The sequence below is a fragment of the Hemitrygon akajei genome, chromosome 12 (genome assembly GCF_048418815.1).
Source record: "Hemitrygon akajei chromosome 12, sHemAka1.3, whole genome shotgun sequence".
In the NCBI taxonomy this organism is placed as follows: Eukaryota; Metazoa; Chordata; class Chondrichthyes; order Myliobatiformes; family Dasyatidae; genus Hemitrygon; species Hemitrygon akajei.
This window is the reverse complement of record NC_133135.1, coordinates 75,265,740-75,282,863: the sequence shown is the minus strand read 5'-3', so window position 1 is coordinate 75,282,863 and position 17,124 is coordinate 75,265,740. Positions and strand designations below refer to the sequence as shown.

The 17,124-nt window shown below is 41.0% G+C and overlaps 1 protein-coding gene across 1 annotated transcript; it reads right to left on the bottom strand.

Annotated features, from left to right (window-relative positions):
• Positions 1-1,547: 1,547 nt before the first annotated feature.
• Positions 1,548-7,588, bottom strand: LOC140737221 (uncharacterized). The gene is made up of 4 exons (XM_073063524.1): positions 7,403-7,588; positions 7,189-7,281; positions 4,542-4,718; positions 1,548-3,343 (listed from the first exon to the last, which is right to left on the bottom strand). The coding sequence occupies exons 2-4, from the start codon at positions 7,258-7,260 to the stop codon at positions 3,203-3,205; spliced, it is 390 nt and encodes a 129-aa protein (XP_072919625.1). The 5' UTR covers positions 7,261-7,281; positions 7,403-7,588; the 3' UTR covers positions 1,548-3,202.
• Between the last annotated feature and the right edge of the window lie 9,536 nt (positions 7,589-17,124).

The following is a 17,124-nucleotide window of genomic DNA, read 5'->3' as shown; positions in this document are numbered from 1 at the left end:
GATGTCTAGGAAAAGCATAAGCATGGATGTGAAACTGTGTTCTCATGGTGAAAGCCTTAATAACGAAGAGCTTGGAGTATTGGTAGAGCAACACTTCTGTGTGAATCTGAGGACATGAATGAGGAAGCAAGAAACCTCACCACAAAATTCCTCAGCACTCAGTACTAGCATCACCAAGATCACAAAAGTAATGACCCTGACCGGGAGCAGAGCCACAAGGCAAAGAAAGGTGTTCTCGACATGATTTCCTGCTTCATGAGAGGAAACTTGAGAACATGCAGCCAAATCTCATTGCCTACTTGAAGAAGCCAAAGTTAAGAGGAGGGCCCATAGCCTGGTTAGGCTTGATTTTTTTGAAAATCAGAAACATATCTTTTTACGTAATGTTATAATGACCCTGCATAGCATTGATTTACATAGCGCTCCACCTCAGAGGAACACATTCTCAGCGTTAAGCAGGGTCTGAGTGTAGTTGTATTACACCTTAGTATGGAGCCTCTGATAGACAATATCGCAAGAGGCTGCAGAGGGTTTACCCATTTCCATCACAGGCACAACCCTCCCTTCCGTCAAGGGCATCTTCCAGAGACAGTGTCTCAAGAAGGCGGCATCCATCATTAAATACTCTCAACATCTGGAACATGACATTACTGCCATTGGGGAAGAAGTGCAAGACCCTGATGATCTACACTCAATGTTTTAGGAACAGCTTCTGCCCCTCTGCCATCAGATTTCTGAGTGGTCCACGAACCCATCAGTACTACCTTGTTATTGGTCTTGTGCAGAAGCCCTTTGTTTTATAATATAGTAATTTTTATGTTTTGCACCATAGTGCTGCAGTAAAACAACACATTTCATGACTTATGTTTAGATGCCTTAAGAAGGAGACATCCAACAGTAGAGACTCTCATCATACAGGGCATGCTTTCTTCTTGTTACTACCATTAGGGAGGAGGTGGAGGAGCCTGAAGACCAACATTAAACAATCGAGAAACATTTTTCTCCTCTGCCACTGGATTTTTTAATAGTTCATGATCCCATGAACACTAACTTTTTATTCATTTTCTTTTGCACTACACCCTATCCTCGTTATATGCGGGGGATACGTTCCTCGCAGTCGATGCATAATGTGAATAGTTATTTAAATGGAGAAAATAGGGATGCTTTCCAGAGGGCTTCCTAAATATGTTTTATCTGTAATTTATTCACATTTTCATACCAATACGACACAAAAGCAGTACCACAAGGCAACATTTGTATTATATTTCAACAATTTAAGGTAGTAGTCAATATAATAAATCATAGAAAGTTAACATACTAGGGTGTACAGTACTCACCAACAGTGGCAGGTGTGTTTGCTCCAGGAGATGAGTGCTTGTGCAGTGGTGTCGGTCAGCTTTATGTGGATAAGGTAGATGGTTGTGGTCATCAGGATCATATCAAGCACAACAAGGGGTGAAGGAAGACTCACAGAACTCTTAGAACTGCCGGAAGCAGGAGATGACACCGGTTTGAAGAAAGTGGTGAGAGTTGTTTGCTTGGCAGCATTTTGTTTTTCAGCATAAATTTGCTTGTAGGGAAGTAGGGTTGATGGCAGGGAACGACTGAAGTGCTGACTCCGTTCTAAACTTGGGTCCATGTCCATCGCCATTTGTGCCAAGTGTTCCAACTTCCACCATTCTCTCACCATTGGTAAACTCCCAGGATTTTCAAAATCGTCTGTTGCTTGCAGCATCTGAGAGATAGTTCGCCGTAAAAAAAACCTTGGTTGAGTGGTTGACTCAGCGATGATGTGTTAGGCGGCAGGAAACACACTGTTAGGATGAATGCTGTCCAAATGTTTAGGATAGTCTGGTGCATTGTCAAGCAACAAAAGAACTTTAAAGCTCCATTCCCAGCAGTAGCGTCCCAGAGCTGTGTTAACCTTCACCTGATGCCGCACTATTTATAATTTCCAACTTTTTTTCAAGAGTTAAAGCAGTTCTCTGCCGCTTGGCTGATGGCCCAGGACATGACATCAGATGCTTAGAAGGCATAGTTAAATATTTCAAGCACAAAATCACTGCACCGTAGGTAAAACCAACAAAAGTCTGAGCGCAAAATCACACATCCACACCTTGCCAAAACCAATGCGAGACTGGCGGGAGCGAGATTGTGAGGCGCACAAACTTGACTTGTATTGGTGAGAAAAATAGGTTCCTTGCATAACTGGATCTACATTGTCTGAAGATGCATATAACATGGATAGGGTATATTTATTTTGTAATTAATAGGCCTAGACAGAGTAGATGTGGAAAGGATGTTTCCCATGGTGGGAGAGTCTAGGACAAGAGGGTACAGCCACAGGATAAAGGGGCATCTATTTAAAACAGAGATAGGGAGAAATATCTTTAGCAGAAGGTGGCGAATTTGTGAAATTTGTTAGCACAGACAGCTGTGGAGGACAGGTTGTTGGGTATACCTAAGGCAGAGATTGATAGGTTCTTGATTGAACATGGCATGAAAGGTTACAGGGAGAAGGTCAGGAAATGGGGTGGAAGAAGGGATGATCAAACATGATTGAATGGTGGAGTAGGCTCTAATTCTGCTCTCTGTTTTATGGTCTTATGGCTTGTCATATGAAGAGCATTTGATGGCTCCAGGCCTGTATTCACTAGAATTAGGAAGAATGAGGGTGACCTTGTTGAAACCAATTGAATAGTGAAAGGCCTTGACAGAGTGGATGCAGAGGAGGATGTTTCTGATGGAGGGAAAGTCTAAGACCAGAGGACACAGCCTCAGAATAGAGAGGCATCTTTTTAGATCAGAGGTGAGGAGGGATTTCTTTAACTATAGAGTGGTGAATCTGTGGAATTCTTTGCCACAGGCAGCTGTGGAGGCCAAGTCCTTTTATACATTTAAGACAGATTGATAGATTCTTGATTGGTCATGAAGGGACATGGGGAGAAGGCAGAAGATTGGGGCTGAGAGGAAAATTGGATCAGCCATGATGAAATGGTGATGCAGAATCGATTGGCCAAATGGCCTAATTCTGCTTCTATATCTTATGGTCTTAGTTGGTAAGAGACTAAGTAATAGGCCTACAAACTAGATCCAGAAAAAAGAAGTTTTATTTGTTTCCATGGTTTATGAACAAAAGTCCAAGTGGATGTATTTTAATTTACTAGTTTATTCTGCGAGCAATGATGAACAAGGAATGGTATCAAAGAAGAATGCAGACTCCTTCTATGACAGAATTTGAATTATGCTGATTTACCAGGTCCAACAGTCTACCTTTGGAATAGAGTAAAACCGTGTCTGCCCCACCACCAATGCATGTTCCATTTATAAACACTTTTGGGACCTGTGTAGGAGCACAAAAATAAAATTGAGTGATTTACATCACTGATCAATATCATACATTGTAAGTTTTTCCTCTTTAGTTTGTACTACTGTAATCTTAGAAGCATCATATACTTTATTGAAGGGGAAGATGTTTCATATGAAATGCTGTTGATACCAACAAGAGCACACATAAAAGGAAACTCTTAGTTCTCCTCTGGATAGCTACGATGGGTGTTTGTTTCCATGAAATGGGCATGTTTGCTCTTTTTTCCTCTATCCTTGTATATCTTTTTCTCTTTATCTTTTTTTTCTTTTTTTCTGAAACACACACCCAGAGCCCTAACAATCCCCACCTTGCTTCTTTCAGAGAGAAATGATGTGAAGGAGTGCAGAGCAGCAATGTGCTAAAAAGTACAGAGTATAAATTTGGAGGCTTTGTTAGTACAGCTAGTGGCACCGTTGCCTTAAACGCCAGTGACTGGGTTCCTTCCTGACCTCTGATGACCGTATAGATTTTCTCTGGGTAATTTTGTTTCCTTTCACAAACGAAAGGTGTGCTGGGAGATAGCTTAATTAGCCACTGTAATTTTCCCCTAGTGTACAGAAACTGGGGAAATTTTTGGTAATGTATTAATGTAAGATGATACATGATGTTCATGCAGACATGATGAGACTAAGGGCCTGTTTCTGTGCTTTATGACTTCAAAATGATTCTGCATTGTTCCCTTGTTAATCCAGGATGAATAGTTGTCTGATAGTTTTTGCATATTCTTCTGTTAAATGTGACTGGTGGCATCTCAAAATGTAATTCTGGAAATACTGCTAAAATTTAATTAACCCCCCCACCCCCCACATATGTAGGAGAAGTTGTAAAACAAGATTCCAGCTTCATCTGTTGGGGAGGCATTTTATGGAAAAAGTTTCTGAGTAAGGTTTGTGATGAATACTATATACTTCAAAAAAATTTTTTAAAGTGTCATTTGTAGCCAGTAGACTAAATGGTTAATGCCCTTTTGGGAGTCAAGAATTGAAACCAGTGAATCTCATATAGGATTTATTGTTTAATCACGAACATTAAGTGCACAAGTAAAATTTGGATTGATAGATTAACTAATAGGACATAACCTTAAAAGGGAAAAAAATTTATGGATATTGGCTAGGTTGAGGGAAATGATATTACATAGGGTTTGCAGTGTGTTAAAATTAAGTATACTTACTGTTTTTATGCCTGTCATTTCTATAAGAATACGCTGGAGATGCACTCCATCACGCCGGAGATCTAATTCAATTGCTCTGTAAGGAATGCCCAGTCCTGTAAATATGTTCTTTACAATATCACAGTAAGGGCATGTTGTTTTGGAAAAGATCACAACTTGATTTGATGTAATTGCATCCTGAAAGAAATGAATTCAAAAGTTTTGTTTTCAGTTTCATTAAATAGATATGCATTTTCTTTCATTGCTATTGCTTTAAGTGAATTCCATTGCAATGCACAAGATTAAAGACAATAAGGGTTAATGCTGATAAATCAGCACACGGTGTAAGTTCTGCTCTGGTGATAAGCAAATCTCAATTTCTTAAATGAACTTCACAATATTTCTGAAAACCAGGAAAGGAGAAGGCAGCTGAATGGTGCTCTGCCTCATAATCACTGCCAGTACTGTCACACGAGATGCTCATGAGTTGCAAGACTTCAAAACACCCAAAGATAATTTAATAGATTTATTGACTGCTGAGCAAAAAAACCCCCGAAGGTTTGTATTCAGAAGAAGCTGAAGAAGCCAACAGCAAATCTTAAATATTTTCTGCACTGTAATATTATTGACTCATTTCCAAATTAGCTGCAGTGGAGAGATTTCCCCCCAGTTCCCATCTCTTCCCATTCTGTCCTTCTATCCTTCATCAGCTCTCCATTCAACCATGAGACATCTGAACATCAAAGATGCATAAATCAGGATGCTTTTTATCAACTCCAGCTTGGCATTCAAAACTAATCAATAAGCTTTAAGACCTTGCCCTCTATACCTCCTCATGCTATTGGATCCTTGATTTCCTCACTTGCAAAAACCTCAGTTTGAATTGGTAACAACATCTCCTTCACAATCTCCTATTGGCACAAGTGTAGCACAAGGCTGTGTGCTTAGCCTCCTGCTCTATATGCTTTACACTTATGACTATGTGGCTAAGCACAGCTCCAATACCATATTCATGTTTACTGACAGTACCATTGTCAAAGGTGGTGACAAAACAGCCTCCAGGAAGGATATTGAGAACTTGGCTGAGTGATGCCACAACAACCTCTTACTCAATATCAGCAGGACAAAGGAGCTGATCATTAACTTCAGGAGGAAACCAGAGGTCCATGAGCCAGTCCTCTGCAGAGGGCCAGCAACTTTAAATTCTTCAGTATTAACCATTTCAGAGGACTGGCTGCATCACAGCCTAGTATAGAAACACCAATGCCCTTGAATGGAAAATCCTACAAAAAGTAGATAGATAGATAGATAGATAGATAGATACTTTATTCATCCCCATGGGGAAATTCAACTTTTTTCCAATGTTCAAGTAGTGGATATGGCTCAGTCCATCATGGGTAAAACCCTCCCCACCATTGATTATATCTACTTAGGAAAGCAGCATCCAACTTCAGGACCCCCACCACCCAGGTCTTGCTCTCTCACTGCTGCCATCAAGAAGGTATTGGAGCCACAGGACTCACGCCACCAGGTTCAGGAACAGTTATCACCCCTCAACCATCAGGCTCTTGAATCAAAGGTGGTAACTTTACTTGCCCCCTCACTGAAATGTTCCCACAACCTATGGACTCTCTTTCAAGGGCTCTTCATCTCATGTTCTTGTTATTTATTGTTTATTATTATTTCATTCTTTTTGTATTTGCACAGTTTATTGTCTTTTGCACACTGGTTGAATGGTATGGTCTTTCATTGATTCCATTATGGTTATTATTCTATTACAGATTCATATATGTACTTAACCAAGAAACTTACTTTGAACTTTCACTAGTCATTATCTCACTTAAAAGCTCTCCTATACACAAGAGAAAATCAGCAGATGCTAGAAATCCGAGCAACACACACTTGATCATTTTGTTGTGAATGCCCATCCGAAAATGTATGAAACCATTCGGTGTCTGCCTTTGCTGCACTTCCATGTGTGATCTCATATTTTGGATAGTATTTCAAATTATTCCTACCAAAATAACTATGAAGTTCCACTGTGACTGGTACACTATTCTCACCCTTCCCATTCTATCTTTTGACGTGGCACAGCTCTCTGTGGTCTCAGTTCACACATTTTCTTTTATTTGATTACAGGGAAGTGGTGCCTCTGCTATTTATGTCGTCCACCATTCCAGAAACTAAAAAGCCAAGCAGTTTCATTGGTCCTTGGTTTTTCTTGGTGTACTTTAATCTATGGGCTCCAGGGATCCTGCATAATTTCCTGAGTGTTTTCTGCATTTGCTGTTATTATTTTAAATGGGCCTTGGTTTATTATTGTGACACGTACTACAAGACAGTGGGAAAACTTCTGTATTACATACAAGCCAAGATCACGCCATGTGCAATTACATTAAAATGGGAAAGGGAAAACAATACATCTGCGTTTTTTGTTTACAGTATTTCCAATGGTCCAGAATAACTCTGAACTGATTATAAGTCGAGAGCACCTGAGTTTCTAAATTTGGCAAAATATACTATATATCGACACGTTACTTCCGTAGCTGTGCGTGTACTGAAATTATTTAATCACAGTAGTCTTGCACTTTAACAATCGGGCGTAAGAACGAAAACAATAAAACAATGGCATAATGCAAAAACTGCGAATTGATTATCTGCAGCTCACATAAATTATCTGGAAGGCAGTGGCGTCGGTATACGCCTGGCATGATTGTGAACCGGAAAACAGGCCTCCCATGTTCTTAGATCTGTCCAGGTGCTGTAATTAGAGAAAACAGTCAATTCCGAGTGCTTTGAAGATAACTTGAAGGTAAAATAACTAAGTTATGCATCATGAAAGAGAGCTGGTGTTTTAATTCTTCTCGTTGTTCAGTTCTAACCTGTTAAGTAGATGTTGATCTGGGATGAAGTTCCTTGTAACATTACAGTCTCTCCGAAATTGTTCAGGTTCTATCGATTTCGAAGGAGGAACGAAAAAGGATCGGCACTTACATCATGTAGCTGTTTGTAATGTAGACACCAGCGGCCCACTATGAGCGAGCTGCTAAAACGCTGTTTAGCAGTAAATTAATATTAAAGGTGGGCACTCATTGAGCCTGCGTTGCCCAATAATAAATCAAAAGTCAGCTGATTGTGACGCGCCAAGGACAGGCAATTTAAGGACCAAAAACACCAGTAATAATTCATTGTGCATTTTTGTACAACGTACAAATTCCGAGTGTGAGACACTAAAATCACGGAGTGAATTCTAGTCCAAACTTGGAGAATGATTATCTTGGAATGACCACTGTGACCGTATATTGTACTCTCCTGACATGAGCTACCGCCGGTTCAACCTTTATAAAGAATATAGACGTGCATACAATTATTATTCTTTATCAACAATAAATAAACAACTTTCTACATTCTATTTGGGATGTGTGTGTTACTGGTAAGGCTGTATTCATGGTTCATCCTGAACGGAGGTCACTGAGCTATTGGAGTCGAATTTGATAAAACTATTCCCAGATGCAGTTGGAGAAATTAGGTTGGCTGTGTGTGGTGTTCAAGATCTTGACCAATGATAATATTGACATATTTTCTAGCCAAGATAGTGCATGAGCAGAAGCGGACTTTTGAGAACCGTGTCCTCACCTGAATATTACCCACGTCCTTCTTGGAAACTGAGGTGGTGGGCCTGGATGGTGATGTCGAAGAAAGTCTCAGCACAATTTTCAATGCAGTGGGTGGCTGGCGCCTACCGGTATATCACTGCTGGATGGAGTTGATATTTACTGGTGGATTGAATACTAATTTTTGGTTATTTTGACTGAAAGATTCCAAATTTCTTGACTGCTTTTAAACCGTCTGTACAACCTGGCGTTTTTGTGGTATCCTGAAATGTTTGGCCAACTCGACTCTCGAGAACGCAGGTAAGGCATTGCTGGAGTGGATTTGGGGCCGGATTGAAGCAGCGGGGCCCGCGCTCGTCATTGACAACGCTTAACGAATCGATGTTTAACCAACTTAAGCGCCGAGCCAGATCAAAAAAATTAAGTCGTCGAGGACGAACTTACTGCTCGGGGCGGTTTCACTCGCTTCAGCGCTGAACTGACTCTGCAGCCGTCGGCGCTCGCTTCAGCGCTGTACTTGGCTCCGGGGCTGTGACCTGCGGCCATCGGGCTATTGGACTGACTGCAGAGATGAACGGGTTAATGGCTGTGGACTTACTCCAGGGACTCTGCGGTTCATGCTCTGTGGATTGTTTGTGCTTTTATTGTTTGCACGATTTGTTCTTTTTCGCACATTGAATTTATGACCGTCTTTATGATGTGGACTTTTCGTGATTTCTGTTGTGTTTCTTTGTTTTGTGGCTGCCTGCAAGCAGAATCTCAAGGTTGTATGTGGTATACAGACTTTTATATTAAATATACTTTGAACTATACTGATCTATGCAAAAGGAGAGTATCCCATCACATTTGTTACGTGTGCCTTATAGATGACGGAAAGGGTTTGCTTTATGAGGTCAGGAAATGAGCCATTCAGCACAGATCATGCTAAATTCCATCCTCTGTTTATTTATTTCTAGGATGTAGGTTTCGCTACCAACCTTTATTGCCCACCCCTAATAGCTTGAACAGAGGAGTCATGTTGGTGAATCGTGGGTTAGAGGAAAATCAGAGTAAGAACGCTGGACTTCTCCTCTGAGCAAATCAGTGAAACAACTGAGGAAAAAAGGTGCACGCTAAGGACAAACAAAAAGCTTGTAAATATTCAGCAGGTCAGCGGACAGGGAAACAAAATTCAAGTTTCAGGTCCCTGTTTTTTCCCCCAGTTGTGATGAAAGCTCAACGCTCTGGTTATTGCCTGACCTGATGAATACACCCATCATTTTCTATTCTTATTTTGGATGTTTTAGGACAATTTAGTAGTTTAATGATTATTCAAATCAAGTCAAGTGTATTGTTATTTAACTATATACACGTATACGTATAACATTTATATTCACATAATGTAAATAGAAGTGAGACGTTTCTTTGAACCTGGGTGTAAAGCACAGTAGTGCACATAACACACAATAACTCACGGTGAGGATAAAATCCACAGATGAATCACACACAAATAACAAACTAAAGTGCATTAATATGAAATATTGTAAGCCACGGAACAGATTAACCAGTGACACTTAGAATGCGATGCAGCCTGGAATCCACAAGCCGAATGAACAGTTACTCATTCTAACTGTTCTTGTTTTTACGCATCGTAATCTCCTGCCTAATGGTAGAAAGTCAAGGAGGATGCTGGATGGATGTGTGGGATCCTTAATAATACTTAAGGGCCCTGCATATGCAGTCTCCTGATAAGTGACCCCAATGGACGGTAGGGAGACCCCCATGATCCTCTCAGTCTTTAGTAGGGACTTCTGGTCTGATGTTTGACTGCTCCCATACCAGATGGAGATGCAACTTGTCAGGATGCTCTCAAGGGTGCTCCTTTACAATGCGGTTAAGATGGGGGGTGGGTATGAGGGGGAGCCTTGCTTGCCTCGATCTTCTTAGGAAGTGGAGGCTCTGCTGAGCCTCTTGTTCAGGGAGATGATATTAAAGGACCAGGTGATGCCATTCGTGATGTGAACTCCCAGGAACTTGGTGCACTTATCTCTCTCTATGGAGGACCTGGTCTTTCTTTATTAAATTATCTCAATGTGAACGTTTAGTTATCTGGTTAGATTCAAATTCATGCCTCTGCACTGGTGATTCAGAACTCTGATTACTAGTCAAGCTATTTAATTGCCACATCACCACACACATATGTAGCAGACATAATTTTACTTGGACAATTTTTGGACTCATAATGGCACAAAGTTTCCTGTGGAACTTATGTTCCGAATCAGGTTTACTATCACTGACACGTGTTGTGAAAGTAGTGTTTTGCAGCAGCAGTACGGTACAATACATAATATACACTGTAAATCACGATAAGAAATATAAAAACTAGCAGAACAACAAAGAGCAAAGAGTGAGGTTTAGAAATCTAATGGCGGAAGGGAAGAAGTTGTACCTAAAAAGTTGAGTAGGTGTTGTCAATCTCCTGTACCTCCCTGTTGGTAGCAATGAGAAGAGGGCATGTCCTGGATGGTGAGGGTCCTTACTGCTGAATGCCTTGCTTGATGCATTGTTTATAGAAGATATCCTCAGTGGAAGGGGAGCTAGAACCCATAATGCAGCTGGCTGAATTACAACCCTGTGCAACACACACAAAATGCTGAAGGAACTCAGCAAGTCAGGCCAGCATCTATGGAAATGAATAAACAGTCAATGTTTCAGGCTGGGACCCTTCTTCAGGACTAAAAAGGAAGACGCCAGAATAAAGAGGTCTTGGGGGGGGGCGGGGGTAGAGGGGAAGTAGGGTTGCTAGAAGATGATATGTGAAGTCAGGGTGGGAAGGGTAAAGGGCTGGAGAAGAAGGAATGGATCACAGGCAAAAGGGAAGGAAAAGGGGATCCAGGGGTAAGTGATAGGCTGGTGAGAAGAAGTAAAAGGCCAGCTGACCCTGCATATTGACGTTGCCACAGCAGACAGTATGCAACTAGTCAGACTGCTCTCCACAATACATCTGTAGAAATGTTCTAGTCTTTGATGATATACCGAATCTCCTTAAGCTCACAAAGAAATATTGCCGCTGGCATGCCTTCCTTGTAATTGCATCAATATGTTGCACCAAGGATAGATCTTCAGAGATTGTGTTGGCAGTAATTAACCATAGCTCAATTCTTGTAGCTGGGTACCTGGTACACATTCTTTATTATAATAAATAGCTATGTTCTATTGATCCAATGAATGGAATTACAAGCTGACTAATCATTATATTTATGGTGTGACTTTGAATAGGAACAGTATGGTAAATCATTGAGGTAAATCATTGGTGTAAACCTGCACTCTTGTACCCGCTGAATCAGTTCATCAATCAATTATTCATTCTTGAGGGAATTTTCTTATAACTTCATTCAACTTGCAGCAAGCTGATTATGACTGTTAATGGAATCTGAAGCAATTGAATTAGCTATCGTTAGTGATACAATTGTGTTTGACCATGTAAATAAATCAATTAATTTTTGTAAAACATTTTATTTGATGTATTCAAAGATTTAAATGTGTAAAAACAACAAAATAAAGAACAGGACACCGGTGCAAGACTCATTTAATTTATGTTTGGTTTTATTTAAGAAAGTATAGCTCTATAAAACTTGTTCTGAGTGATGGACAGACCTGATGGACAATGGGGTGCAGAGTTAACCACTCCCCCCCCCCCAAGAACTATGAACTATTGCTGTTGTTCTGCTGCTATTGAGAGAGAGAGAGAGAGAGAGAGAGAGAGATAAAGCCCAGGCAAGAACATTTGCTACAGATAAGAGGGGGAGAGAGACTGTTGATTTACTGTATTATGATTCTTCCTGGATTATTTACCTTCCACTACAAGGACTTTACTTTGCTCGTTAACATTCCTCAGGAGATAGCAGGGGTGGTCTGATTTGATGGACACAGTCATTCAGAGTTGATGGATAGCTGAGACCCCGTGAGTGGGGATAAAAGACAGATCTGGAGAGACACCCTTCAGACACACCAGTGGACACTGACTGAGTGTTGGGAACCCACAGAAAGGTGGGGGCTTTGGAGACCGAACCAGGAGATCAGTCAGTAAAGCTCACAGTGTTACAGCAGGGCCGGTGGGGACTTGTGTGTGTGTCCACTCATGCCAGAGTGATGAGTCCACCACAGAAGAATGATCTAGCTGAAGACCAGAGGGGTCATAACTGAATGACCACAACGATACGATGGATTAAGAAAGAAATAGGTTTGCCTGCTGTAGCTGTTACTTCTCGCTCGCTCTCTCTCTCTCTCCAACAATTTCAACACAACAACCATAACCACCTCAGAATTTATGAACTGAACTCTATACTTTCCTATGACAATTTATTTACCCCTAGACATCAATAGAGCTTGTTTATTATTGATTATTATTATTATTATTCCTACAATTTAGGTTTATTACTGCTAACTTGTTTTATATGTATATTTGCATTTTTGATATTGTATTGTGTAGTTTACTAATAAACACCTTTAGTTTGGTACCACCAGACTCCAATGGATTCTTCTTTCTCTGCTGGTCAGACACCCAGTTACGGGGTACGTAACAAACTGTACATTGATCTTAATACTTGCAAGCTTCTAACATATATTTTATGGAACATCCTGGTAAAGGATTCACTGCTAATGCGATGGTCTTTCTGTGGAAACAGTGTTCAGGTTATGGTTCGAGATAACGGGTGCTTTGGAATGCGAGCCATCCAATCAGGGGAGCAGGGTTTTGTTCGGTGGGAGATGAAGAGAGAAGACACTGGAGAGAACCGATTGTAGGATTCGACCCGGTGGGGGACCGTGATTCGATGGAGCACATTGTGGAGGTCTACTGAATAGCTCCAACTTGTGCACATCTGACTGTTTAATTATAATCGGCCCTTTTTGTGTTCTTTTTCCTTTTCTTTACTAACCCTTTAGTTAACATCCATAAATATATAATCGTATGCAGTATACTGTCTGTTATTTCTTGGCACCAAGATGCAACAGGGTAGCAAATTACACATCATTCACACAAACTGAGATTTGGGTTGGGAGAGCCATCCCAATCTCACGGATTTGGTGGGACCGGAGTGTGTATTCCCTAGACTTCGCAGCCTATGTTATCTTCAATTGAATTTTAAAGAAATGTAAAGTTTTAAGCATTTGTTTTTTCTCAAGCATATAATTTATAAAGCATTTTACATCATATGATTTGGTGATTAAAAGTAGTAATAAATATGTGGATTTATGCCAGACATTTAAGTCTATTCATTTATTGGCTCTTGAAAAATGGTGATCAAGATGATTTGCACTCTGGTGGTTCTCAGCTTTGATTTACATGTGGTTTCAATTTGTGAGAAATAATTGGTTAATCGAGTAAATTGAGCACTGCAGTATGTGTGTGTTCCAGTGAAATGCATCGTTTGCATTAATGATCAACACTGTCCAAGGATGTGCAGGGAGCAGCTCGCAATTGTGGCTTCATGCTTCCAGCGCTAACATAGCATGCCTACTACTTATTAATCTTAACCTGTATTACTTTGGAATGTAGGAGGAAAGCAAAGGTTCGTAAAAAAAACCCACGTGATCATGGGGATAATGTCAAACTCCTTACAGACAGCATAGAATTAAACCTGGGTTGCGGACGCTTCAAACCGTTATGCTAACATCTAACATGCTGCTCCCCCACCCCCAAATTTCAGAAAGAGTTGAAAATTTTTCAGGAAAAGTTTAAAAACTTTTCTAAAACACAACAAATAACACAATTGTTATTCTACTTAACTTGATTGGAATGTGAAAATATGAATTAATTGTAGTATACTTCATTTGCATCAGTGGGACGTTATGATCAGTTTCTGAACCTGTATGTTCTTCGGGAAATAGTTGCATTCCTTTCTGCTTTGGAATCAATTTGAATTTTAATACCTGATTTACACATCAAAAAATTAAAATGCATTGGTTAAGTATAATACAGAATATAGTACAATTCAGCAACTTAAAAGTATCTTTTTCACCAGCCAACAGATTTTCCAGATAATGGTCAATGATATGTTTCACAAGAAAACATTCATACAGCAGTGTGCTCCAGAAAACAGAAGGCACTAAAAACTCACAATGAATAAAGCCTTTCTAATGTAATAGCAAATACATCAGAGTGATCCAGGCACTGTAGCTCAGCTGCTCATATCGTTCCTTTCACCAACTCACATCGATTCTTATTCCCTCTCCTGCCTTTTCACTTGCTTGAGGCGTCTTCTGTTTAAGATCCCTTTTGTGTTCACCGGTCCTACAAACTCTCCTGAACTTTTAGTTCCACAGTACATGGTCTAATGCAGTTTCATTCCTTTGTCACTGCCTTTCTTTCAACTGACTTGACTTTAGGATTTGGAATTCTCCTCTTTGAAGTCCATTTTTAAAACTGACCCATCAGAATATCTCAGGCTTTAGGGTTTGTGTCAATTTTTGGGGACATTTTGCAATATGGTTAAAGACATCATTGCAACTGGACATGGAGAGGGTTTGCATTTGATGGTGCTGGCCAAAAGTGCACCTACTGTACTCAGATGTGAGATGTAATAGTCCAAAGAGGAAGGCTGAGGAGATCACAGTAGGGAAACAGAAACACTTCAGCTTCATATTCAGTAGTAGCTATGCTAGTAAGGTGATCTCTTCCTTCCACTTGGTTTCTTACAGTACTTTTAACAAAGTAAAACATTCCAAGGTGCATTGCTGTGCTGTTATCAGGTATGATTTGTCCTGAGCTAAATAGGACAAAGATGTGGTTAAGGATTTTGTTGATGAGATGGATTTTAAGGAGTACTGTATGTTAAAGAGATCACTGATCAGAAGATTTATAAAATGAATTCCAGGTCTCAGAGTACAGACAGCTGTGCACAACTCCTAAATAAGATGATTGACTGAAGTTGGGAAAGTGCTAGAGACAGGCAGGCCAGATTACTAGAGGAAGGATTGAAAAGTACAGTTAGTGGTCCTGCAGAGGTGACAGGTAAAAGATGCACTGTTGGCAGGAAAGTGAGACAGGGAGAGCTCGGAGACCATTGAAACAGTCAAGCCTAAATGCAGCAATGACAGCTACAAGCAGCAGAGACTGGCAGTGTGTCACAGGTAGAATCAAGTGTGTAGTTATCCTGTGTGTTTATTCAGAAATCAATGTTGCGAGTGACCTGGTTAAGGTAAAGTCTACAAATGGGACAAAGGATGGATTTCATGGATAGAGAACAGGACCTGTAATTAATTGTAATGGCATTCATCTTTCCAATAATTAGCTGGGAGATTTTTTTCTCATCCATTGCTGATTACTGTATGTCCAATCAGTATGAATGATTAAGACAATGTCATTGCTTTTGTGCAATACTTTCATTCAGTAACACTGTAAAACATGTTTGATTGAAAGGAGAGCTTCGTGGGTGTACAGGCTGATACCAGTGGCCCAATCAGCAGCAGGAGCAGGCCACAGCGATCAGTTTTCTCGCAGGTTGGCAACGCTTGTTTATAAGTACAGAAGAGACAAGTGGGCAGGAGCAGGCCAGTGGTGAGAGTAGGAGTATCAGGCTTTGACTTGAAAGAGGTGTTGGCTCTGGGTAAGCTCCTGTGAGGATTCCCTTTTTTCCCCTCTCTTACTGTAACTGATGTAGTAAAGGGCTGTTGTGTGTTCTTCATGCCAGATGTTGGAGTCCTGGGAGACCAAGAGTCTCCCAGGGAACTACATCTGTGTGAAGTGCATCTGGCTGCAGCTCCTTGAAGATCATGTTAGGGATCTGGAGCAGCAGCTGGATGACCTTTGGCTTGTACGGGAGAGTGAGGAGATAATCGATCAGAGTGACAGGGAAGTAGTCACCCCGAAGTTGCAGGAGGTGAATGGCTGGGTGACTGCCAGGAGAAATGGAAATGTGAATAGGCAGTTAGTGTAGTGGCCATTCCTCTCAATAATAGGTATAATGCTTTGGATACTGTTGTGGGGGATGATCACCCAGGGGAATGCCATGGAGACTGGGTTATTGGCACCGAGCATAGGTCTGTAGAGCAGAAGTGAAAGAGGGAGAAGTGGGGAGCGATAGTGATAGTCAGGGAAACAGACAGGAGATTCTGTGGAATGTTGCCTCCCAGGTGCCAGGGTCAGGGATGTCTTGGATTGTGTCCACAGCGTTTTGGAGAGGGAGGGAGAGCAGCCAGATATCTTGGTACATATTGGTACCAATGACATAGGAAGGAAAAGCAGCGGTCCCGAAAAAAAAAACATTTAGAGAGCTATGTAGAAAAGTGAGAAGCAGGACCAGGACCTCCAGGGTAATAATTTCTGGATTGCTGCCTGCACCACATGCCAGTGAAAGTAGAAACAGGATGATTTGGCAGATTAATGCATGGCTGAGAAGCTGGTGCAGGGGGAAGAGCTTCAGGTTCTTGGATCATTGGGATCTCTTCTGGGGGAGGTTCAAAAGTGACCGGTTGCACCTGAACCCGAGGGGAACCAATATTCCTACAGGAAAGATTGTTTGAGCTTTTGGGAAGCGTTTAAACGAACTTGGCGGGGGAGTGGGAACGGGAGTGAAGGGACTCAGGATAGGACGGCTGGTAAAAAAGCAAAGAAAACGTGCAGTCAGACTGTCAGGAAGGGCAGGGAGATGATAGGACAAAATTACAGCCAGCAGGGTGAGTATTAATGCATTAGGGATGCAGAATCAAAAAGGGTAGCAAATACAGTTACTCAATGTGTTGTATCTCAATGCATGGAGTATAAGAAATAAGGTGGATGATCCTATTGCACTATTACAAATTGTCAGGTATGATGTTGTGGCCATCACTGAATTGTGGCTGAAGGATGGTTGATGTTGGGAGCTGAATGTCCAAGGTTACATGTTTTATCGGAGGGATAGGAAAGTAGGCAGAGGGGGTGGCTTGGCTCTACTGATAAAGAATGGCATCAAATCATTAGAAAGATGTGACATATGATCAGAAAATGTTGAATCCTTGTGGGTTGAGTT

Coding starts and splice junctions, on each gene's coding strand:
- LOC140737221 (XM_073063524.1), bottom strand. CDS start 7,260: ATGGGAGGCCTGTTTTCCGGTTCACAATCATGCCAGGCGTATACCGAC. Junction 4,719..7,188: donor CTGCCTTCCAGATAATTTAT/GTGAGCTGCAGA, acceptor CATTTCTTTCAG/GATGCAATTACATCAAATCA. Junction 3,344..4,541: donor AAATGACAGGCATAAAAACA/GTAAGTATACTT, acceptor GCTCCTACACAG/GTCCCAAAAGTGTTTATAAA.